The 26,131-nt window shown below is 41.9% G+C and overlaps 1 protein-coding gene across 8 annotated transcripts in view; it reads right to left on the bottom strand.

Moving 5' to 3' along the window:
- Positions 1–26,131, bottom strand: part of UNC13B (unc-13 homolog B) — a 137,877-nt gene that overhangs the window by 18,784 nt on the left and 92,962 nt on the right. For 5 of the 8 annotated variants that reach the window (XM_049795323.1, XM_049795319.1, XM_049795318.1 and 2 more), the window contains 9 exons: positions 24,493–24,619; positions 18,326–18,422; positions 17,382–17,525; positions 17,166–17,243; positions 16,089–16,166; positions 15,485–15,520; positions 8,935–9,023; positions 5,600–5,752; positions 3,551–3,674 (listed from right to left, as the gene is read on the bottom strand). In XM_049795323.1, the coding sequence (XP_049651280.1) occupies positions 3,551–3,674; positions 5,600–5,752; positions 8,935–9,023; positions 15,485–15,520; positions 16,089–16,166; positions 17,166–17,243; positions 17,382–17,525; positions 18,326–18,422; positions 24,493–24,619 (926 nt within the window). The remainder of the gene's footprint in view (positions 1–3,550; positions 3,675–5,599; positions 5,753–8,934; positions 9,024–15,484; positions 15,521–16,088; positions 16,167–17,165; positions 17,244–17,381; positions 17,526–18,325; positions 18,423–24,492; positions 24,620–26,131) is intronic. The other 3 variants (XM_049795321.1, XM_049795320.1, XM_049795317.1) reach the window with 1 other exon arrangement.

The raw sequence follows: 26,131 nt of genomic DNA on the forward strand, positions 1-26,131 counted from the left end.
TATTTTCCTGAGACATACCAGTGCAAGGAAGTTTCATCTGGTACTGTACATTCCTTTCCCAGATTTTTTTAATTCCGACATTCAACAACGAGATCTGATCCTTTATTAGCAGCCTTTAAGTTAATTTAGAAACTTCATCATCAGGCAATGTTTGCTACCATCCATTAAAAATTGAGACTATTTTTTAGCTGTTGTGACACTGAGAAAAGAGGCTTAAAAGTGGGGATGAAACAGGGAGAATAATTTCCTGTCAGTACAGAGATCTGGGCACATGTGAAGTTCACAGACCAACATTTCATTCAAGGCTAAGAAAACTTTTTCTCCTTGTAAACAGAGGCAGCTTCGGGCTTTTCTGCTCCTAGCTAGCACAAGGGAGAGGATTCATTTAAACTAACACGAGTTCAGAAATGTTTCAGAAAACTTTTTAAGGCCACACTCCTCCACAGACTAGCTCTGGAGTGGGGCTGCTTGCAGACAAGCCTGAAGAACAGCCAGTTTGGAAGTTGCATTTAATTAAAATCAGTCCGCAGCTTAAAGAAAATTTTGTTCTTATCCTGGACCATGCTCTCCTTTAGTGAAAAGAAGTCTGACAAGTAGAAAAAAGCACAGCAGGAGCAAGCACAAACGGAGCCTCATGTGAATAGCTGTAGCGTACTGTGTGAAATAAATAAAGGAGAGGCTCCAGAGGAATCATCTGTGTGTAAATTAAGCAACTCTTCACCAACCTGACTAGTCACTGATGGCATGCTATAGTTTTGTCCTAAGCACTGAGAGAGAAAGAAATGTATAACTAATCTGCTAATATCCCCAAGCGTTGTGCACTGAACCCCAAAATAAGGATTCCCAGAGAGCTGTTTTTGCATATCCACTCATCCAAGACAGAGAGTGTTTAATTAAATGCTGATCTTTACTTAAAACTAGTGAGGTGTGAATTGCTTGGTGAGTTACTGGAGATGATGTTGCTACTAATCTCGCAACCCATGGGCAGTCAATACTCAGAGAGGTAGAAGCCACTCATCTGAAAGTCATTAAGGCACCCGCAGCTTAGGTCCTCAGAGTGCAAGGCTGTAAAACTGCCCGTCCCCATTGCATTCTTCACAGGCAGTAGCTGGCTGCTATCTCACCTGAGCCTCACTCCACACAAAATCTTCCAGAAGCAGCAAAGAATGGAAAAGCAGAGCTTAGATTTTCTTCCCTATGTAATACAGGCTGAGCTAATTTAAGTGGAATAGATCAGTCCAGAGACTAACAGGCATTAAAGCACTGTGCAGTGACAGGGTCATGCAAGAGACAAGTGAGACACACTGCAGCATGTCAGGAACCTTCTATCCAAGTATGCTTTCCATGACCACCATAAAAAAAATCACTTTTGCACCTCTAGCAATTTTACAGAAAGGAGAGAAAATATTCCATAAAAGGGAAGCTTTTCTCCCATGAATATTCCCTACTTCTTAAGGGTTGCAGAGGAGTTTTAGGAGGGAAATCCCCATCCAGTGGTCCTTCAAACACGGAGAGGGAGCACTAGGGCTTTCTTTGCTGAGGGCTGGAAGGCAAGTGAGTTACAGTGCCTGGGGCTATTTCTGAGTTTGATGTGCTTTCAAAAGAAGAAAAAAAAAGAAAGCAAAGTTAGATAAGACACATAGCAAAGAAGTAGAATAGCAAAGTACTGCTTCTGCCCACACTGCCAACCCTGAGTTTTCCATTACCTTGCCCTGCCAGCCTTCACTACTATGGGTCATGAAAATCTGGTTGTGACAGAATAAATCACTATATGTCCCAGGTGATAGCGGAAGCAGCTCTTTGCCCTTCTAGCCCATCTAGCCTCGCTACAGGTTCCCTGCTCAAAGACTGAAGACAAGGCCATTTTAATCATTGCATTGTTCACAGCTGCCTTTCTGAAACAGCAACTCTTTTCCAGTTTGGACTAGTTCAGCCTCCTCACTACGATACAATTGATTAGACAGCTAAAAATTCAGCTATAAGCATTTTGCTTTATCTCAGACAACTGGGGATGTGCTTCATTACACAGAAAGAGCTTCTCAATTTGAAACTGAAGTGATGGCAACAAGAAATTCTTTGTAAAAAAACCTCAAAATGGCTTATAGCAACATCCTGCAGGTTGGAAGCATTGCCTGATCACAGTTATTGCCTTCTTTATGATACAAGCACTGAATCACTCTCCTACTCTGCCTTTAAAATTCAAAACTAGCAAGTATAAAGCTCAAGCAATTCCTCGCTGGTTCTCTCTGAGGCCCATGATCTCACTGCTTGCATTCTGAAGGGGTCATGTTAATGCTGCTCTTACATGATGATTTTAGCACCTATCCCCAAAGACTCCTTTTTACAGCAATTCAACTGAGAGACAGAAATTTAATCTTAAATTTAGATTTTTTTTCTCCTTTATAAATTAAAAAAGGCAAGCAGAAATGATTACTCCAAATCTGAGCTCAGAGCAAGCAGTCTTTAGGAAGTTATGCCTCATGCTAATATTGTGCTTAGTAAGTATGACAGCACACTGCATCTCAGCAGTTTTGTTTAAAGTTGTCATCATCAAGGCCAAAGACAAAAGCCTTCCCTCTCAGAGCAAGAAACACCTAGGGCAAGATGCAGGTTTGCATCACTTCCCTAGGCACTGAACCCAAGAAATCCACTCAAAATACAGTAGGCAACTGCTGAATGGTGAAAACCACTATTGTTCGACTCACTACTGGGGAAAAAAATACATCAGCATGAATTAGCCACAGACCGCAAGTTTGCTCCAACACAGAGATGAAAAGTAGTTCTGGATCATCTCCAAATAATGAGGTTATAGCCCAAACTTCACACTGCCTCCAACTGAGTATCGTCCCCCAGAGCAGCTGGGCACACGTGACTGACATTTAATCAGTTTCTGTGGTTTCTCAAAATTTGGGAAGAGTTAATCCACCATTGTTAAAAACATCACTACATTCATGGCACACATTCATCCAGCATGTCCACACAGCTGACCAATTATATAAAAGACTACCTTTGAAGGCAAACTATCTGGACGTGGCCCCAACTCCCCAACATCACAGACACAGAAATCATGCCAGCCCATACTGATGCTAAAGCCTTCTGGGGGGTAAAACGGGGGATGGTGTCATTAAAAAGCAAGCCCAAATTAACTATGTCTATACAGAGAGACACCTGACTAACAGATGACAACAATTAGACAAAAGCGTTTAAGGTGTTGACATAATGCCATGAAGACAACACTAACTGCACAATAATCCCACATACACAGCTCTCTTTAAGGGACTGCAAATCCCTAACCAATGCAATTTGATACACTTGATGGCAACTCCTTTTGGATCATGGATTTTTGAAGAGTGTGCTCTGTATCTTGCAACCGTACTATAAATAGAGCTGCTCTCTTATTTTACTAGGTTACAGACATATTTTTCCATCCTCAAGCAGGCTACATGCAGGCAAATTTACCTGGACAGATGACTCATTAGGTCAAAGAGATGAGTTACACAGGCAATGGCAACACTTTCTGCTATGAGTCAGGAAGGAGAAAATGTTTTACCGTATGGTCTGTAAGAGGAGGCAGCACAATCAGCTTCTCCATGGTATTCATTACCACCCTCCAGAGCTCTTTCAGCACCCGTTTCAACACTGTCTTTTCACACACAGTCGCAAACAGTGTTAGGCTGCAGGAAGAGAACAAGGACTGAGTAAGTTCGAAGAATGCAGTTTGCAAGGAAAAAAGGGGGGTGTATGGAAGAATCAGTGCCCCATCCAAAGCAGTTTGTCCTAACAATTGCTTTAAGGGTAAAAATCTTTTCTTTTCATAAAGTACAGCCTGTCTTCACTCTTAGAGTTCTAGCACTAAAGATGTTTGGCCAAAACGGATTATTGACATGTATGACCTCAATCATTTCTATTTATTGACCTGGGGATTATAGAAGGTATCACTAAATTATGGTGGTTGAGAATAGTCCAAATAAGAGCAGGTACCATTGAACTGTTCCCTTTAAGAAGATACTTCCTGACGTATCAGGTTTCCAGAGTATATAGGAAAAATTTACAAACAAATACAGAATAATAGGTTTTAAACTTCAAGGGGTTATTATAATGCTTTTTGTTGAATAGCTAAATTAATAATTCCCAGACTGTTATGCAGAAGTTCCTGCACACCTTCTGATTGCTGCTGAAGTCTCTAATTCTTCCACCTCTATAACCACCTCAAAGCATTTCTCGGACTCCTGCTCTGTATTTTGTTGCGATTGCATTCACCACCAATCACCTGCCATATATTTATCTGCTTTTTCATAAAGAAGTTCTGCTTTATCTCCCTAGTTTGTCCTCCTTTATTATTGTACAGGCTACCAAAAAGGCCAAGAAATGTTAGATTCTTCTTCAAAATGATTGTTGGACTTCAGCATTTACTGTTCATACTGGGAGAGCTACAAAACAGGAACACTGCAGCCAGTAGCAGTGCACAGGCAATAGCTGACTCTTCTACATTGTGTAACATCTCCCAGATTTCCCTTCTTCCCACAGCTGGTTAGACAGTATATGAACAAAACTGAACAGGGACAAGACTGATGTGGGTAGGATGAAGGAAGCATTGAAAAAGACTCTACTTCTGTAAAGGAGGAAAGAAAATAATCCAGGCTCAGATTATCATAATAAAAATGACTTGCTCCACAGCTGGACGAAAAGCCCATAGCATACCAAGCTCACAGTGACACAAAGGAAGGTGGCTTTTCAGCATTCATGAAGGCAAGCATGGAGAATGCTCAAATGAGAAGACTTCTAGAGGTAATGATTGCTGCAGAGAGTCACTTACTACATGGTGACCCAAAAGAAGGATGGGATGATCAATACAAAGAGCAACAAAAGAAGCTATATTTTAAACTTATAAAGCTTCACATTCCTCACAGCATTTATTATGAAAATTGCTGGCCACCTCTTTCAAAATAAAGAACTGTTGTGCATCAGCAAGAAGTTTAACTTCTACCATGATTAAAAACTATTTCTCTTTATAGTTCAAGGCTTAGCTGATGAGAATTACATGCAGTTAGCCAGAAAAAGTCCCTGTACAGCTGAATCATGCTGCACGGTGTTAATGGCAACAGTTAATTAAAGCAATGGATCATCACATAGTTCAGAAACTTATTTTCTAGTCAGAACAGCACCAGGTGTGTCTAGAACACACACGCTTAACATGACTGGGATACTGAGTAGTATATGTAACAAGTATGTAAATGTGGTTTGGAATACGTTTTCTAATTAGCCACAATACAATTTGTATAGGAAAAAAAATGTAGCTAGTAAATTTAGAATTTCAGTCTTTCCCACTACCTGATCAGCAGTGTATTTTGCTGACTGCTATAATTGCCAGAGGGAGAAAGGAGAATTAAGAGTGTGCTCTGGCACTGAATGAAGGCTGGAAAGGTGACTCATGGCTCGAGATGCAGACCGATATGGGAAAAAAAGACCTTAATTCTTCCTGAAAATTTGGAGGCTGGACATCTCAAGAACAATCCAAGAGCATGGAGCTATTTTGCCTTCCCCCTCATGTTCCCAATCTGATGTACTGTGTATGTAACATATTTGAACACTCCCTTACTTTCCGTCCAGGAAATCCATCAATGGCCTCAGGACATTATCTGCATCTTGTGCAACTGTGTTTCTGGCATTAGCAGCAACATTTCCTGTCCCTTTCACTTGACAGAGGATATCAGACATTTGCTTGACACACTCATCAATACGAGTCTGAAAGCTGAGCAGATAGGAGAGAGGCAAAAACAAGATTATCAGTGGCAGAAATCTCAGGTCTAGTACATAAGGTAAAATACTGCAAGTCCATAAACAATGCACTCAATTACATGCTTGGTCCTTCCCAAGATTTGCTGCTCATTTCCTTACTGTATTTGCTGCCAAGGGGTATGCTATCCAGTTCCTTATGCCCATCATCCACAGAGAGCCTACCACCTCTGAACATGAGACACAATCACATTTGAGAGGAGTTTTTTCATTCAGCTTGGAAAAATAAATGATCCTTTCCTGATTTCAAGAAATGCTGTTATTCTTAGCTCAAAGCATGCTGCTGTATCTTTGCTTTCTACACAGGGTGTTACACCACAGAGATTGGGTTATTGTATGGAGCAGTGCCACAATGCATGCACAACTCTGAGCACCCAGGAGTCCATCGGCAGTAATCTGGTTATGACCCATCATGAGCTAAGTCTTTAAAGTAATAGAGAGAGCCTGAAGGCAGACACCAACTGAAACCAGTCCACTGCCATACAGTCCATGCTATATCGAAGTGTCAAAATGGGATGTGGGGCTCAGCTGTGCAACAGTGTCACTGCAATGACGTGACATGCAAGGCATTAAAGCACAGTTATTTTTCTATCTCTTATTGCTAAGAGGAGGTTCAAAATGAAATAATACAATGGTTAAAAATGATTAATAGATCAGAAGAGCTGTCAACATATCAATTCAATGAATAAAGGAAAATGCTTTGACATTTAAAAGAACAGTTACTAACAACAGGCATTACAAGTGACATTTAGCTATCCACTAACAGCACAGAGCTTTGAAACCAGGAAAAGAAGTCAGTGCTAGGAGCTAGGGTAGAGATTTAAGAGCAGGTACACAGGTTTGGAAGTTAGCTTTATGTCTGCACAAGTAGAACTTTGGCTGTGTGAGCCACCTAGGACATCTGCGGGTTGGGTGCCAGCATGCAACTCTTCTGCCCTGTGGCTCTCACCTTCCTTCTCCACCTCATCATCTCTTTCCTCTCCTGCATTGCCACCTCCAGCCTCATGGTCCCTCTTCCTCACTTCTAGCCTGACTCTCACTAGGGCAGTTCCAAAGAGCAATTCCAGAGCTGTCTTTCCATGCAGCCTCCACTTCCACATTCCCTGTCCCTAGCAGAGACTGGCTTGCAGCAGTCAGTTGAGGCTACAATGACAGGTTAACCAGAGACATAAGTCACATCAAACAAAACAGTACAAAGAATTTCCTGTACTGCTGACAATCCTTGTACTGTTACAGGCTAATCTCACCTCGCAATCCTCCCATCAACTGCAGGACCCTGCTTCAAGATGCTGTAAACCCCCAGACAGGGTATGAAAAATAACAGATTCCATTAAAAGATAAAAATTAATACAGGCAGAATTGCCACCAATTATGAAAAATGATATATTAGTTACTGTGGGAACAGGTTCACCTGAAAGTGAAGTTTGTGCAGATGTACAGCTTAACAGTAGCCCTTGGCAGCAGCAAGTTAAAAGACAGCCTCCCCTATGTTGTCAGACAGGGCCTTCTGCTCCCTAATTCCTGCAGGAATTCCTTCCTTCACTCCTAGAGCCTCCAAGAACAAAACAGCAGCTAGCCTTGCGTGAAGTATAAACCCTTTCAAGACTCCTTTTCTCTATGATATCCTTTAAAGCAGAAAACACTTCTGTGTCCAAACATAATCCTCTCTCAGCACAAAGGTGCTGAGGCTCTCCAGATCTGTGCTGCTTGCCCAGCAGGCAGTTATCTCACATAGATGAAGAAAAGTTAAGATCTGCAGTGTCAGCTGTGCAGAGTGTTGTAGGAACAACTGTTTACAGACTCTGCACAGAATATTGTGGATGTCTGTCTTACCTCCCACATTTACATCCTTTAGAAGATCCTGCTTACAGTAAACTGCAGGTCTGCTTTTCATTCCCTATTACTGTCAAGGAATGAGCGAAGCATCTGAGCTGTCTGACTTGCTACATCTCTTCCTGGCACATCTCTCTAAAACACTCCCTGGTATGTATGCTGATACTGAATAATCTCTTTAAATCATATTTGCAAATGTCAAGATTGTACCCTAATTGTCTTATAGCACTGACACCATGGAGACAGGTTTCAGAGAACAAAATTCACCCCCTAATTATGATTTCTCACTCATCCTCCATCTAATTATGAACCTTATCGATACAATTCAGTTACAGTTTGAACCTCTCCATTTCTTGCTATATAGCATCCATTACTGGCAATGGGATCTCCTCGTTTATCTCCCCACTTAGCTCTGTGTGCTGAAATCCAAACAGTCGCTGACAAATTCCACCGTGATTTTTTGGTCATAAGTACTGCAAATCTGTAGATTGTAGGAGACCAAGTTGGTACAATTTGCTTTATTACCCTTTCTGATGTTTCAGCTATACTACAATTCATGCCTGCATTAATCTTGTTATAAAGCACAACATGAAATGAATGGGGTTTATCATAAGAAGTGGCTGTTTTCGAAGATCAGTTGGGAGCCCTGTATTTCTAGATTTTGCTTAATTGACATCTTTTATGGTTCACTACAAAATTATTATGAAATCGAGCACATTTTTATCCTCAGGTAAATGGTAACATGATTTACAATAAAACTTAATTGCCATGAATTACTCTGGCAATATTTTAAAGAGCTCCTCCCCTTGAAACATTAGAAAACACCACTCACTGCAGCATTAGAACAAGTCAATCTCAAATTCTAAACCTGTTTCCTTTTTATTCCAATATTAATTTAACAACTAGAAATCAGTCAGCTGTTTCATACATTTAGAACAGAATGTTTAAACATGAATGTTGCTTCATGAACGCTAAGCTGGAAACTGCTTTCTGAGCAATAAAGGAGCAGGCAATTCTGCTACCGACAAGCACTACTTACAGAAAAAAATCACTCCATGTAATTCAAATACATTTCACAGTTGAGAGATCTCCATGTTACATTTCCAAGCAGAGCAATATAGAAAAGAGAGACTTTAAAAACATTTCTCACTTCTTTAGATAGTCTCAGTATTTGAAAGACCATGAATTTATGACAAAAAGAAAAATATAATGCAGTTGACACAAGTTTCTTTTCTCTTAGCCTGACTGAAAGAGATTAGAGAAAAGAAAGGAATGCTGCAAGGACAGGGACCTCCTTATACTCACCTGTTACCAAACACAGCACTCAGCTCATCCAAAACATTGTTCAGCTTCACCTGGAGCTCTTTGAGATGGTCACTTGCTTCTGCATCCAACTGTGGATGAAAGAAGAGCACTTAGCTTGAACTCAGAGGGCAGTCTGCTGTCCTTCACAGTGCTCTTCCCCACTGTTGAAGCTACTCTTAATAAGCAGGTGAACTGTGACTGCTGGACTCTTGCCAGCTAGGATGCTCTCCTTCTCTGCCTGCTGCTGTTACAGAAGCTGTGAAATCATCAACAGTTATTTGCCTAAACAGCAGCAAGTGGTTTCCCCAGGCTCCAATACCCTTTGATAGCCTTCCTGGTATTTGTAAGGTTGAGCAAGAAAGTGAATGTGAACTCCCTGTGGCCAACAGAGTAAGCAGGCTGAGAAATCATCAAGCACTAGGCATTACCTTTGTCTCACGGGTCATTTCACCCCTCTAAGTCTAGAAGGAGACAGGGCTTTTCAGACTGGATGCTATTTACTTGTGCATTTCTCCATGCATGGTCTTGAAAGATGCTGCCTTCCACCCTGCTGTCAAGTATTCATACTTAAGATTGACCCAGCTACTGCTCTCATAAGACCAGACCCCAGCTATTTTGAAAATCTGGCCACAATATCACGGCAGGAACTGTTGTGCACTGATCACTTTTGGAAAGCATAATCCCAGCTATGGGTATTGAGCACAAGTAGCTCTACACTCTCACATGGAGCCAGACAGCTTTTTGTATACAAATGTTCAGAGAAGACTTCACAAAACAAACAAAAAGAGTGGCCCAAGCACCACATGGATGCTGCTGACACCTTGGCATGTTCTGTAAAAAAGTGCTTGCTCCATTATTATCAGCCCAAAGCCACCTGTTTTTACACTGTGAATACAGTACCCTGTATTCCAACTGTAGTCATCCCTCCAGCCTGGAAAGAGCCACTTCTGAGCAACCTATCTATGTGTAAACATAACAACACATGTTGAATTCTTTGGGATTATTTGCTCTGAAAAAGTAACTTCTAAAACAGATTTGCCTTTACATGCAGGCAGGCAAGCTGCTTGCAAAACAAAAACCTTCCAGAAATGTTTGCATTTGGCATTCAGAGCTTCAGCCTTTACCTCTAAGGCAGAGCATCTGTTTACAAAAGTGATGAGCCAGAGGCCAGTAAAGTGGTTAAAAATCAGTTTAGATTTTTAAGGTATATCCACGCATGCAGCTATACAGGATTTGAGCATGACCGGAGTTCCCACTTCTATATTCAATGCTGAAGCCCTCTTCAGATTCCTCAGCATCTGTCAGACAAAGCCAAGCCTTAGGGGATTTGGAATCTGATCAGTTCACTTTCCTTTGTAAGATGGCACAGAAAGCTGACACCATTATGCATTTGAACCTGTGCTAATGAAACTCCTGGATCACAATTTTTAAAATAATTTTAAAAAAACCCAAGCAAATTATGCTTACTTAAGGCTTATAACTTCAGGTATTGCTAGCTCTGATTATTCTTCCTTTATTAAAGTTAATTTGTATTTCTATTACCTTTATAACTCCCTTACTCTACAAAGGCAGAAGGAAGCTAATGTCATGCCCAATCAGCAGTCATTCTAGCCAAGCTTGTAGGTAACAAAACAAAACCAGCATCTATTGGTGGTGGTTTGTTTTGCCCTTACATCATCCTTCCCTTCTACTGTAAAGGGGCAACAAGTCACAAGCTGTCTGGTTTGCTATCTACAATTAATGGCACCGAACAGTTCTCTGATTTTGGCCACTTCTGTTAGATTTGAGGCAGGACCAGTTCATGATTCAACAAAACATTTCAAGTAACTGCTTTTCCATGTTAAAAAAAAAGAAAAAAAAGCCAGAAGAATTTGGCACAAGATGCTTATTCCTCACTATTTACTTCTACTTCTTTATAAGCTACCAGATGCATGTGTTACAAGTCCAGAGGATGTCTGAGGTCAGCATCAACAACTTATTGCCCTGGTTCACGAACCATGCAATTAATGACTTGTGTTACTGTGAGGTGAAGAGCTCACCAACCACCTCTAAGCTTCTCCTTGCTATTGTACATTTTGATTGCAAACTGACCTTCTTGAGAGCAGAAGAAAGGCTGATTGCCAGCCCTGTACTGCAAGAAGGGACCAATAAGCTGGAGCAATGCTTTGCCAAGAGGATGAGCTCCATTATCTGTGGCAAGGAACTCTCCTCCAGAAAGAACATCAGCTCACAACTCTCTGGGTGCAACTGGCAAGACAGCTGCCCAGATTTAACTTCATCCAGCCACACCCTCAGGAAGCCAAACCCTGGTGGTAAGCATTCTGGTTCAGTATCCATCATCTCCTCTGTCATCCTAGAAAGGCTGCTGTCTTCTGAGCAACTGCTACTATGGAAGGAGGAGTCCACATAATACATTACTAATCATTAATGCTTAGGTATTGGCACGCTTTGGCTTGAAAGCAAATTTCAGGGAATTACCTGACTGGGATTTAAGTCCACTAGGAAGGTGCTGGTAGGTGTGTACTACTGTTTCACATATATAAATCACACATTAGTTACAGAGTCCCTGTAACTGCAAACTATTATTTGCCAATATGGTGAAGGAATGATAACAGCACTCACATGAAACAGTGTACGTTTTGCTGTTGCTGCTCAGCCAATGAATTCTAAACATATCATCTATCACTGACAGCAGGAAATGCTACTTGGACTGCATGGTAAATCTGGCTGGTAGAGTAAAGCAGAAAGCAGTATTAGGCAGTTGGGTCACTGCCTTATGTCACGTCCAGACCATTTCTATCAGAAGCTGGAGCCCAGCAGGCTTATGATCTCCATTCTGTGGGTGTACTGGAGATGATTCAGAGGATGAAAGCTAATGAAAAGTTCTCTATGCAAAACATGGGACAGTACCCACAGTGAGGTGGCTTCTGATCTCTGAGCAAGTGCTGCAATTCCAGTGGAAGTAATGGCTGGTACGAACACAGTTCCTTGGTTAAGACTAAATGTGCAATACAGAAAACTGAGGTGCATGCAAAGTGGGAAGTGGTAACCCCATATTTAAATTTCAGGGAAGAAAGCAGGGCCCTGTTAATTTCCTGCAAAGATTTGGGTCTTGGCACTTAAGAGAATCTGGGCCTCGAAGTCTCATCCAAGCACATTCAGGGCTGGAACCTCAAGTTCTCTGCTAATCTGAATGATGGCATTTACAGCATAGCGTTATGAACTTCACTTTAGATTGACCTTCTCCTGCTTCTCTCATGGATGAAATAGAAACCATGAGTTTAAGAATTTGCTGTGAACTTTGCAAGTTTTCCAAGAGATGTCATTAGTTCTTCTTTGGTTTCTACACACAATGGTGAAGCATGAGCAACCAGAACTGGAAGGCTCCTCTGTAGCTGAAGAAACATAGCTCTTGCCTTCTAGAAGGCTGAAGATGTTAATTCACATCTTAAAGCCAGAGAACCTGTGGAATCATCAGGTCTGATATGACATATCAGCAGCTAGAGAATTTTGCCCTTATATCCTATTTTAGCTTTATGCAAGTTATAGAGTTCATCTGGCTCTAGCTTGAAGTTGCTGATTTTTGTTCTGCCTCCTTCCAATAGCCCCTGGGAGCTCCTCTCTTCAGAGTCAGACCCAATTTCCTTTTAGGGACTCACACTGAATTTTCATGCATCTTCCCACTTTCCTATAGGATTCAAAAGTAATGAACCTGGAGTACTGAATCCAAACAACATCTGCCAGCTTCTCAAATACTAGGGTGGCACTAGCTATGGCACATAGGATGCTAAAGAGGAGCTATCAGTAGATACTGCAAATGCTTTGAGAACATTCCTATCAAATCTTGGCTGTTTCTAAGCTGTCCTGCAATTTGTTATTCAGGTGGCTAGTTTAGGATTTAAAATGTGGGCTAACTTGGCTGGAGGAGAGTTTCCTGAAGCATTAATTATACAGAATAGCTTGAAACTGAAGGCATGAAAATTGTATGATGATGATCTGCTGCTACTCAGCAGCTAATTCTTTGGGTTCCCTAAGCAGTGCTTCTCTCTGACACTCACCTCACATGCTTGACTTTGGATTAAAAAAAAATGTGCAGAAATGTTTTAAACTAGGCTTCCACAGCACTTCTAGACTCCAGCAGTGGGCAATGCAGTACAGCACCTTTGTGCCATGAGTTCATAACTCATGAAAAGCTAAGCAAAATAATGGACTGCAGAAAGCCATCTCTCTTGAGCGAAATGAGAAAGGCTTGTTCTGGTGTCAGGGACAGCACACAGAGCAGGCTGAAGTTTGCAGGAAAACTGCAGAGATGGGTAAAAAATGCAGGTTACATTAGTTTTTAGAAGATAATGGATGAATAATTAAATAAATGGGGCCAAGTTCAGGCAAACACTAGCAATGAATCAATAGAGCCAGCTTTAGCACTGAGCTAAATTACAATCTCCTTTCTGTGGGTGTATTGGAGATGATTCAGAGGAATCAAAGGTTTCAAAAGGTTTCATGTACCCAATTTCCATCCACGACTCACCACCTGATTCCACTGTTCATTATGCTTTTAATGCTACCTGCCACTCCATAAATGCTGCCTTTCCAAAACATGCTTCAGGAATGTCTGAGAATGCTAGTGAGCCACAGTGAAGCTGTTTTGATCCTGTGATTTCAACACAGCTCAGAAGAGAAATAGAAGTATTAATTACAAATCCTAAAAATCATTTAAGATACTTCTTTCTCTGTGTGCCTGTGTGTATATGTATGTGTGCAAATATATATATATGCCTTGAGATCTCAAGCACAGACCCAAGAGAATCCCTCCACACAGAGCTCTCTCAAAGCTCTGCTGCTGTCCTTATTGTTTCTGACTAGTAATGTTCACAGACCAAATGATGTCAACACATTAAACCCAGAGACGCTGGGCAATTTTTGCCATTTTGTGCCTTCTGAGTACTACAATTGGAGAAAGAATAAGGGGGGGGGGGGGGGGGGGGGCAGCAAAGGTACAATTCCTCATTTGGGGGAAAAAAATAGTAAAAGAAGGCACTATATCAAGGAGCCCAATCTCAAGAAATAGTAGTGGGCAAGCACTTCTGTTCCATGTTATGCCATTACACTGCAGGGTGACTATGGATGAGCCCTGTCCCTTCGTTTCCCTTGCTGCAAAAGGGAGTAAGTGATATGGATTTCTATACGAGTGTGTTTTGGACCCACTGGCAAAGAGCACTAGGTAGCAGCAGTATTTCAAAGCTTTTCAGAGTTGTGCAGTGCTATACAGCTACAGCTGGAGATGGAGATGGATCTATGAATCAGAAGCAGATGAAGCCAAAGCACCCATTAACTGAAACCAATCCCCAAGGTCTGGCTTCACACATGGTATGTCTAACATACCTCCCACAGGAACAATGGAATATTTGGTACCTAGTCCTCAACACCAGCTTTGAGAACACAAAAAAGGTGAACAACAGTTCAAGACAACCAGGACATACCACTATGCTACTTTCTTACTCCCCCAAAGAAGCAGTTCCTTTTTGGGTAGAGCAGTGAGGATAATGCTTACTTTTGTGCAAGCTACTGTGTGATGTATAGAGGAATATATTCAAATCTGTCACAGAAAGTAAGAACTGCCCTTCCTGAAGGAGATAAAACCCATAATACATTTCCAGCAGCATGTTTGTCTACACATTATATTTTCAAAGCTGTTGTCTCACTCAGTGATTGTTACTCACTGGTCAGGTTCAACCTGTATCAGAAAAAGGACTACTCAGACTAGGACAAGACCTTGTTTACTCTAGCAAAACAGAGGACCTGGCAGGTTTCAAGTCAAGAAGCAAAGTACGACATAGTTACCAAGAGGGAAACCCCTGGGGATAGCAAATAATGCAGGCACCTAACACAATTTATTTCTGGTGATCAGCGGCAGCCTAATGAAGTGAACAAGCAGCATTTGAAAAGAAAAGAAAAAAATCACTTCCAAAACCCAGCTTCCTAGCATGTTTGCCACATTTCTTCCTGTATGTTTTATTGCTCACAGTCTGGGTTTCTCCCCCCTGTTCTTCTTTTGATTCCACAGTACAGGGGAAATAATGGATTCATTACCTCTGTTCTGCCTTACTTACACCTCCTGAGGAAGGTTTTAAATGGATTAAATCTATTTAAATGCATTTAAATGGTGCATATGGATTAAAACATTATAAACCAATTCACAAACATTTCATCACAAGTTTATTTTTTCCTGAAAAATCAGCATTTAGCTACCACTGCTATTACAGCTAGTTCTTGATGTAGAGCTCAGAAATTAGGATTGTTGAGATCATATGCGAAATAACGACAGCAGTTTTCCTTGCCTCATGGTGTAAATCTATTTGTTGAGATTTTTGTCACTTCATAGAACTCTGCCACTGTGCACAAGAAAGATTTGAAACAGCAATACAGGCAAGAACTGAGCTGCCCATCAGCAAAGCTGACTTTCCTCTTGGCATACAGGTCATAGCACAGGCTCTACGACAACACAACCGAAGAAAATGCACTTAGGCTTTGAAAATAATTTTTTCCTAACATCAGCATCAGCAGCCTTTTCTTCATCTTCCCGAATCTTGAAAAGCAATGAAAAAAGAAGAGAAAAAAAAGATACATGGATTATATCAGAACAGAAATGGTGATATGGGGGAGGAAAACCTTATTTCTGTAAAAATGGCCATCACAGAACAAATAGACACGTCTGAGTATGCAACAAAGCATGAGTACAGAACTCTTATTTGCATGTCTGCAATATATTAGATATTGGACATTTAGTTCCAAAGGTACTGTCCCACATTTATATGCCACATAAAATGATTCAATGTCAACCGTTCTCAGACCTATCTGTCTTTCTTCAGAGTTGTGAAACCACCAGCCATGCCCACATCCAGCCCACGTGAGCACAGTATGTAACCTTTTATTTCCTTCTCCATGCTATTCTGTGCTTCAAAACATTCACTCCTGCATCTTATGATAAATTTAGTTGAAAAGGCTTCAGGCATGGCTGTCCCCTCACACTTATTACAGTGCCAGGTGCCATGGGGCTCTCCTTATGACTGCAGTCTTCAAGAACCAGTATGATGCAAATAACCTAGTAACAGTGCAGTAGAATTGAGTAATACTCAGTCCCTTAGTGTTCTTACCTCTTTACCACCCATGGCTTCAAACATCTTCTCCAGCTGCACCCTCAGTTGTTGGATGTTATTCATCAGGATGCAGGGCTGAAGGGACAAAAGCAGGTGCCTGTTACTGCTCAGGATGCCAACACATTTTCACCAGTGGTAGAGTCTGTGCCTCAACACCCTTCCCCAAGTACCAGCAGATCTGAGGGTCAAACAGGAGGTAGGGCATGCACAGATTTCAGCACTCAAATGTAAAAGAGAAAAGTAATTTTTAGTCCAGCTTGAAATGGAATGGCCAGCTATAGAATCCCCAGATAAGGATATCTCTGCTGTTGTATTTTTCTCCTCAGCTTTATCACAAACAGAGAACAAGCTGACAAGAAATCAGTCTCAGGACAAGGCCCAACTCTCTGCAGCTCCTGCTGTGCCCTGCAAGAGTCCAAGCTGTGTCACCTTCAGTCTCTTAATGCTGCAATGTACTACTGTGAATGGTGTACATCCCAGATGAGAAGGGGAACTGCTAGCTAAAGCTGATTCAGAGACACAGCCGGGTCCCGCCAGGCCAAGCCTGAGAGCAACAGTCAAGGGCAGCCTGAGCAATAGACTCTTTCCTCTGGAGTTGCATCCCCAATACAGGTGTGGGTGATAGCAAAATCAGCATGGGACAGACCCAGCGTTCAAAAATATAAGGCCCTGTTTTATTTAATACATAGAATTTTACTGAATTCAGGATTAAACAGCAAGATAATTAGATGGAGACAACTGTAAACCAAGAGCGCTGCTAAGCACCAGATCTACAGACCAATCTGTGCCCATTTTAAATTGTTTTTTAATCACCTCTGTGAAACACAGACAGGCAGAGTGGAAGTTAATTTCAAGGAGACCTGACAGCCTCCAAATCACACAGATCAACTTCAGGACCTAGTTTTGTTCTACAGCCAAGCCAGAATTCAATCTGCAAAAGCACACAAATGATGATAAAAACAATACTGAAGATATTTACACCATCAACATGGTCAGGAGCAATATGAGAAACTTGGTTTCATCAGGACAATTATGTGATTCCTCAGCACAGAAGAGAAGCTCAGCATGACTCACCAGTTTCTCCTTGGAACAGTAGGACTCGAAGCTCTTGGAGAGGATGTCAGCATACTGCATCAGCACTTTCCCAATAGTCTGCAAAAACAACATATAAGCACTGTTACTTGTCCTCTATCACTGCAGGAGAACTCCAGGAAATAAAACAAAAGAAACATCATACTGTTTTGCATCCCACTAAGGAAAAGATAAACAGCTGGATGTTGAGGACATTACCTTAGCAAACCTCCTATTATAATGAGCAACAATGACAGGGTCTGGGCACTCGAGCTTCTTAATGATCTCAAAGCTCTGATTGAGCTGGGTGAAGACATCCACCACTGAGCAAGAGAACAGAGCATGCTCGGATGTTTGCTGGAACTAGAACAGAAGTACAAAGAGTCACTCTCAAATGGAAAGATCTGAAACACACCCATTTCATGTCTCCATCATCTGCCACACTGGAGGCAGGACAACTTTACGAAAAACCTACATCTTCCCCAGCATTAGGCAAAAGGTCTCCAAAACGCCCAGAGGAGCTAAATAGCCAATTCTGTTGGGTTATAAGTTTACTGTCCTTCACCAACTATACCACGACAAGCACCAAGGAAATGTAGCATGATGCTAGGACTCTTAATAAAATGCACAGCTTGCATATCAGTTAATGAGGAAAGGAGAGAGCAAAGAGCTTTTTTTTAGATTTTCTTAAAATTTAGTTATTAAAGAGAACGCTTACACTAGCATCACAGACTACAGCACCAACAGTCACTGGACAAATGGGAAGGCTCTTGCTCTCCACCGGGAATACTCAGCAAATTAAGAATAAGATTACTCTGTCAGTGGATTAAGGTCACATTCTCACTGCATGACTAACTACATGCAAAGTGCCTTATATTTCAATTACCTCTCACAAACACAGAGAGATGAAAGAGTACCAAGCCACTGGCTGACAGATTAACAGCAGCAGAACAGAACAGACATAAATGAATGATATGCACCTTGCTATTAAACAGCCCTCTGTGACCTGTAGAGAAAAGTCCTAAACTAACTGAGTATCCCAGTTGTTTAGCAAGCAAAAAGGGCTGCATCCTCCATTTGCATGACAGCTGAATTTAGTGTTGTTTGGTTCTGGGTACCGAAGGATATAGCGCCAAGTCCTCCACTCACAGTGACCTACATACCCCATCTTTTTTATCTCTCTCCAGAGCACCATGCAGGAATTCTAAGGAAACATCTTCATTTTCATCCAGCCACTGCATCACGAACTGCTCAAACCACCTGCAGGAGGGACGGGAAAGACAGCAAGTTACAGCAAGAAACAGCACCCCAACCAGACTCAAGACAGTGCTGCTGTTTCAGCAAGCCTTGTGAAAGCTCACCACTGTTAGACATCTGAATGCTGTTATCTGTGTGTGCAGCCAAAGTTCCCCAAAATACTCCTACCTGTACGCAAGCCACTGGTGAGCAGGGCATGTATCATCACTTGGGCTCAACCAGCAGAACACAGCCTAGTCCAGACTCTGCACACTGTTGGTCCTGACCTGGATTTGTCTTCCTCCCATCTTTCCTTTTCCTTGGTACCTTCCCTTGAGCATCCTGGTTTTCCCCCTTGAGCATCACCTTTAACTTTGCATCATCTCAGAGCACTTTGTCTTTTCTTCCCCTTTCACCCATGTGCTGGACAGGACAAAGGAGACCTCCAAACACACTCTCTCTGCATGTCAAGAGAGACAGCACACTATCCTGCTGCCCATTTGGGTGTACCATCTTTCACATGAGAGATGCAAAAGAGTATAAAGGGAGGAAAAGAAGCTCCTGTTTTGCAGGGGCCTTCAGCCACTTTATCTGCAGATATAGACATATTTCTGGAGTCCTAGGAGGGAGAATCAAGGCTAGTTTTCTCCACTTTAATCCTGCTCTCCCTTTCCCCAAGCCTTCTCTAGAACACTCTCCCATTTCTACAGGCTGCTGATCTCGCTGTGAAGATGCTTGGGTAAGATTAACTTCTGGTGATAGCACAGCATGTCTGCTAGGTCTTGCAGGAAACTGGCCAGCCCTGTAAGCAGTTCTTTACTGTTTTCTTTTAAAGGAGCACAAACTTAGTTCATGTTAAGTGCTGGACCATAGCTTTGGAGCATGGTGTCCTAGTGTCAGCTGGGACAGAGTTAATTTTCATCCTAGTAGCTGGTACAGTGCTGTTTTGGATTTACTGTGAGAATAATATTGATAACTGATGTTAACTGATGTTATTGATAACTGATAAACTGATGTTTTAGTTGTTGCTAAGTAGTGCTTATACTAAGTCAAAGATTTTTCAGTTTCCCATGTTCTGCCAGTAAGGAGGGGCACAAGAAGCTGGGAGGGACCATAGCCAGGACAGCTGACCTGAACTAGCCAAAGGGATATTCCATACCATATGACATCATGCTCAGTATATAAACTGGAGGCAGTTGGCTGGGAGGGGCAGATCGCTGCTTGCAGACTGGCTGGGCATTGGTCAGCAGGTGGTGAGCAACTGCATTGTGCATCACTTGGTTTTTCTTGGGTTTCATTTCTCTTTCTTTGATATTTTCCTTTTCATTACTATTATTATTATTATTTTTTATTTTCGGTAAACTGTTCTTATGTCAACCCACAAGTTTTACTTTTTTCCGATTCTCCTCCCCGTCCCACCAGAGGTGGGGGAAAGGGGTGAGCGAGCAGCCGCATGGTGCTTAGTTGCCAGCTGGAGTTAAACCACAACATATAGTCAAGTCTCCAAAACAGGCAGGTAGTAGAGGCAGGACAGCAAAGTTTGTCTCTGTTCCTTCTCCTCACTTAGGAGGATAAGCTAAATGGTAGAGCAGAATTTAAGATTCTGCTCAAACAGTGGTTGAAACAGCCACTGCTGTATCTCAAGAAGTTGCCTTACATGAGGTGGTGTCTGGAGCTACCTCCTACACTGAACAGAAGGCTTCTGCACAATCCCACCTTGGCCAAATAGGCAAGGTAAGAAGCGGCTTCAGTGATGGGATCTTACAGCTGGTCATCCTTCTGTTCTCTGCTCTGTGGGACATATTCACAGAGTACAAAAGAGGCGGGGAGGGTGTGTCTGTTTAAGCAACAACATAGCACTTACATCTTTATTTAAATATGTCTAGGATTTGTTGTGTGTAAGTGCCAACAAACCACAGCTGAAGTAAGTCTTAATTTCAAATATTACTAAACAGCATTCAGAAATAAAGGAAAAAAGTGCCCATGTGTGATTTCAGTTCATACAAGAGATTATTACATGAGCTTCACAGAGTACAGCCTCCTCTAAACAGGCAGCTGTGTTCATAGAGATTGCACTAATTATGGGCTAAGTTTGCAAAGAACATGAAAGCATGTGCCAGACATGAGAGGGAGATCAAGAGCAAATTCACAGACAGAGAACACTAGATAGCCTTAAATACTCTCTACACTTTGAAATATAAAGCACATCAGTGCTAATATTGGAAATTATAACTGACACAGTGTTAAATGCCAACAGCAACTTGTCTGTGCAGCCCTATTTAATATAGGCAGCAACAGTGGAACACTGTCACAGACATATGGACTTCCTGTATTCTGGAAAAATTCTTTTTGAATGGCACTTCAGGCTCCTGCAAGTCAGCATATTTTGGAGTCTGCTGCAAGTTTCTTGAGCTTTCAACATTTTGTTTTAAACTACAGTAGCATATTTTATAGCAACAGCTCAATCCTTAGAAAAGAACTCAGGCAGTTTACAAGGAAGCAACTACACATCTTCCATCTGTTTCACAGTTCCCAGGCTGCAAGTTGCTGACTGCTTCACATGTCATAGGTCCATGTACAAGGAGGATTACTTGTTTGTGCCAGAAGCCACAATTTTCACTCTGAGTAGAGCAATTTCCTGATTATCGTTCATCCTTAGTTATCGCACCACATTCATAAGAAAGGGCCATTCACTGTTGAGAACAATCATTGCCCATTTTTATGGCTACCATATGTTGATACACAAAATCAAGTGGGTAGGTATTTCACTGTCTCACCAAATTGTCCAAACAAAGGTGGCAAGGCAAAAATGTAATGCTGAGTAGTTGTTGGTGGTGGTGGTGTGTTTGCTCCCCCTCCCAATAAAAAAAGCATCACCTCCCAAAAGAGGTTTAATACAAATGTTTAAGTGCAAAGTGAACCACTTAAGTCAGGAAATTCTGTAACTACATTTGCGAAGCCAGCCTCAACTTTGTCCTTTATTGGCTGGCAGGAAAACACAAGAGATACAAATCATCTATAAATACTTCCAGTCCTGGAGCACAATCAGGACCAAAATGTGCTTTGAGCTGTAACACAAACCTAGAGTCACCTTAGGCCAAATACCCCTTACAGTGTTTTACCCTCAGGTCTTGGGCTGCTGAGCAAGTGATGGGGGACTCAAGGCACTATGAACGCAACCTATCCAAAACGATATTCAAAATTATCTAGCACAGAAACTAATAAAAATAATCTGATTTCATGCAGAAATAGCTTAAAAATGTGGTTATATGGCAAATATCTTCTTCCTTGTCTGCTTCAATTACTGATCTAGAAGCAAACACCGTAATGTCTCATGCACCAGCACACAAGGCAGAGGCTCATGGTGCTGCTTCAGAGACATTCTATGCTTGCAGGGGTCAGCACAGCCTGACTCGAGATGGCACAGACAACCTCTCCAAACGAGGTTTGCACAGAATATGCCTCAATCCTGCCTGCCAGGAAAGGGAGTGGTGCTTTGTGACTAAATGAAAGTTTACCTCTCTTGGTTGCACAACAGTAATGTAACACAAAAGACTGCAATTTCAGCTTGGCCATGATCCTCGCTCCTGTGGTCTCAGACTTTACAGGTGAATTAATCTTGTTCATTTGCTGTGTTGATGCATGTGGGTACCCAATGAACATCCTGTGGGCCTTGGCAAGGGCAGAGGCAAGAAGGCAGGCAGGGTTTCAAAGACTAAAAGAATAAATACTATGTTTGATGCAGTGAGCCAGAAGAATAAGACAGGATTTCAAAGGAAGGAATGCCTTCCCCTACCAGAGAGGAGGTAGTCTCCAGTAAAGCTACAATACTAGCTGCATGCTAACATCAGTATTAAAACAAAACATAGAACACTTATTTATACATTGAAAAAGCTAGGGTTTTTTGGAAACTGACACTTCACAGCTTTTAGCTGGCAGCTAAAAGTGAAGAAAGGAAGTTTTGAAGATCCACTTCCAGCTATGTTGCTACTTCAGTTTCAGACACTGCTGCTGAATTTCAGAAAATAAGGGGAGTATAAAAAGTTCAGCTCTAATACTTTGGAGCCTTCACTTTATTCAATCATATCTCAAGGCTATCAGAAACATGGTTCCTCATTGTTTCAAAATGAAAAGCAAGTTTGTGGATAGCCTCTTGTCTGTCGAGTAGACAGACAACTCAGCTGTTCTCTAGACAGCAGCAATTTAGTTTCATCTAAAGTGTTTACTGATGTGCAAACGTGATGCGTGGACTCCTTTGGTTAAGGAAGATTCAAGACTAAAAATACTTGTGATGAAGCAAATCAAAGGACAAGAGCACATTGCTGTAATTGATACCAAGGGGATGTTTCATGACAGGTGAAGGTTATGGTTGAAATAAACATCACCTGTGTCTGACAATGTGGCTATTGTACTAAATACAAGTGAAGTAACAAAGCCAGCGGCTGCAAATGTACATGAGCGCTGAAGCTCTACCACAAAGGCCAGCAGAGCAGAACAGCCTGCAGAAGACTGCAGAATGAAACTGAGCATCATTATCCTGATTACACAGGAGAAAAAGAGAGATTAAGAATATCTGATGGCTTGCCCGAGACTGCACTGACTCAGAGGCACAGCCTCAGGGGCACAGCAAAGAGAATGGGACTTCTGAGACTGTTGCTCCAGCACCCTATTGACTGAGTTAATGCCTCTCACTGACCTGATTTCTTAAGCAAGACCCATAGCCCAAGCTAAGCAATTACACCAACTGCCTCAAGTTTTATTAGTATGCAGCTAGCACCAAGCTTGATGGACTATGTGTACCACAGGATGGGAAGAGAATTCAAAATGCCAAACTGGAAACACAGTCCAAGCCAAGATGTTTTTTTCAGGTGGGGCAAGTGCAAAGTGCTGCATTTAGACAGTAGTGAACAGTCATATACCGGATGGGAAGAACAGCTAGGTGGGACGCTCTGTTGAGGGTGCCTGGGAGCTGGTCTGTGGCCCACTGGAAGCATCACTAGTCAACAATACCACTGAAGAAAAAAAAAACCAAAAGGCTGCTATCAACCCAGCAGGTGAGAGCAGCAGAACTGCCTGAAAGGCAATGCCAGGCATGGTCTAGATGAAACATCAGGCTTTAAAACTGGGTGTTGTATGCTCAGACACAGACCAGCTCGAGAGAGATGAGTAAATCTCACTTCCAAGGAAAGCTGGAAACAAATGGGAACCAGACTGGGAAGGGGCATGAGAAAAGCATTTTACTCTTGTAAAACAGGAACAATTTGTTCTCCATGCCCAGGCTGGTAGGACAGGATAGAACAAGCTCAAAGAGAAGCAAGAAATATTTGGAGGGGGAAAAAAGGGAGCGCGTTAAACCCCCAGATCTCAAATGGAGGGGTAACAGTGAAGCACAGGGAAAAAAGCTGCTTGAAGGAGATGTGGAGCAACCATCACTGAAAGGTTCTGAAAACCAGTTAAACACTGGTCAGAAACAACACACCTGCTCTTGCCTTAGACCGAGTGTGGGACTTCAGCTACAGTATTCTCTCCAGGTTGCTCAGACAACTTTGGGGGCTCATAAATCCACTGCTGCTCTTTTAAAGTTAAATAAAAGTTGTGAACAATTGCTTAGAGCTTAAGAGCAACAGCTTATCTGATGTTTCTAACTAAGCAACCTGGTCTTACTAAAAAAAAAGAAAACATTATCTTTCCTTACAAATCATGTTGTGTGTGTATACATATTACATTCATATACATACATACAAACAGATAAAGCTGTATCTCTTAACACAAGAATGTAAGCATACATCCAGAAGTCTCCTGTTCAAGAATTGACCGAAGCCCACACTGCACGCATGAAGTAGCTTAAAGACTGTCTATGCCATTGTGAAAGCTTTTGAGATCTCGGGAGATACTGCACAATAAAGGATTGAATTGTGTCAGGGACAGTGGCACAGAACACCAGGAGGGACAAACATGCACATAAACACAGAAAATCAGGAATGAAGAAATAGTGTATCATGAAGGCAGCCACAGGAGAACCAAATGACTACCCTCAAGGTAACACAAGGGGACAGATAGTGGGGATTTACTATAGGAGACATAACACACTCACGCTGGATATTCAGGCACTTTTCCCTTGAAGGCAGGCAGATCACGAACATATTCATTGTACAGCCACTTCACTTTGAAGTGTAAATTCATATAGTCTGCGCTTTTACACAGTCTGTGTTTCTCATGCTCTGTAAGGAAGGAAAAAAAGCAGTTAGGTCTGAATTTACCACTGTCACTGCATCAGGCACAGGAGGGTCTTATAAAGCATGTCTGCAGTATGCAATGGTTTTGAGGATGAAACACCTATAGTGCCACAAAATCTTCATGACACAGGATTTTGGCAGCAGGCAGGGGTTCTTGGTGGTTGACTGTTGGGGCTCTGCAATTTATTTCTGTAGCTCCAATTAATACTTCCATTTGTTAAAGACTTTTTTGGTTGTCAAAGAAATAAAAATAGAGCAATCTCTTGCAGCCTTTCCATTTAACATATGACAGTCCAGATTTTGTCTTTGCAGGAAACAAATCAAGAAGAGCAAATCTGTTCATTCCTAGATATAAACAAAGGCAATACCAACATGTTACACTACATCCCCTAAGAGAAAAGAGTGGAAAGCATCAAGTTCTTAGAGTCTGACAGTGTGTCACAAGCAAGTTCAAATGAGTTACACAGGAGCTAGAGCCTTCCCTGATCCCCAGTTTGGAGAAATTCATGACACTTCTCTTTCAGAAGGCAACTGTTTTCTTATTTGTATTGCCTTCCTGAGCACAGTCCACTGAAGCAACCCATACATATCTACCTGCTGCTGAGCCTCTTCCTCCTGCCACATCTTGTTATGTTTTTGTACCCAGCCTATGTTGGGACAATGCAGTTCCTCCCTGTATAACGCACATGCCTCCACAACACAACCCTTCCCACACATCTATGCTGCTAAAGCACTTGCCATACTCAGACCTATGTTTCTGTAGAGATCATCTCCCTAGACCACTGCTACCCTTTCTCTCTCACGAGAGATGTATGTTCCATGTCTTTGCTCCCAATGCCTTTCACAGCCTATGTCTATGCTACCGTCTTGCAGCAGTTGAGTCCCACCTCTGACCAGCCCATAATCTCTGTTCTTAAACTACTTGTTAAGTTCTCCCAAAAGCATCTCAGCACCTTCTCCCAAGCCACCCCGCACGAGCTTACACAGGCAGCTCCTTCTGCTGTACTGCTTTACTTCAAAATCCTCCTTGAAAAGAATAAAATTAATTCCTTTTTTGTGATGCTAAGAGGACTCAGCAGCTGGCTTTTGCCTGTGCTGCAATCCTGAATTATCAGCTGACCAATTCTGCACTGCTGCTCCCTAGTGCCACCTGTCCATATCCATCTCTTTCTTCTGCCAAGCTTCAACAGCATGAATACACTTTGTGCCGGCCGCCTTTGTTCACTCTAGCATCACAGCAAGCTGCTAGTCCATGACTACAGTATGAGATATGAGACTGAAACACGATTTTGGCTTAGAGTCAGGGTTTTTTTCCCCAAATTTTACTTTAGACTTGTCTTCCTACTTGTTATGTGGTTACCTCATTATTGATGTAAGTTTCCAAGGGCATCACTCCTGACATGTAGACAGGATCCAACTATGTTAAAAAGTGGAAGTCTTTCTCTTAGCTTTGAATGGCTTTAATCTAAGACTTTAGCACACGTATCCAGTAACTTG

The sequence above is a fragment of the Accipiter gentilis genome, chromosome Z (genome assembly GCF_929443795.1).
Source record: "Accipiter gentilis chromosome Z, bAccGen1.1, whole genome shotgun sequence".
In the NCBI taxonomy this organism is placed as follows: domain Eukaryota; kingdom Metazoa; phylum Chordata; class Aves; order Accipitriformes; family Accipitridae; genus Astur; species Astur gentilis.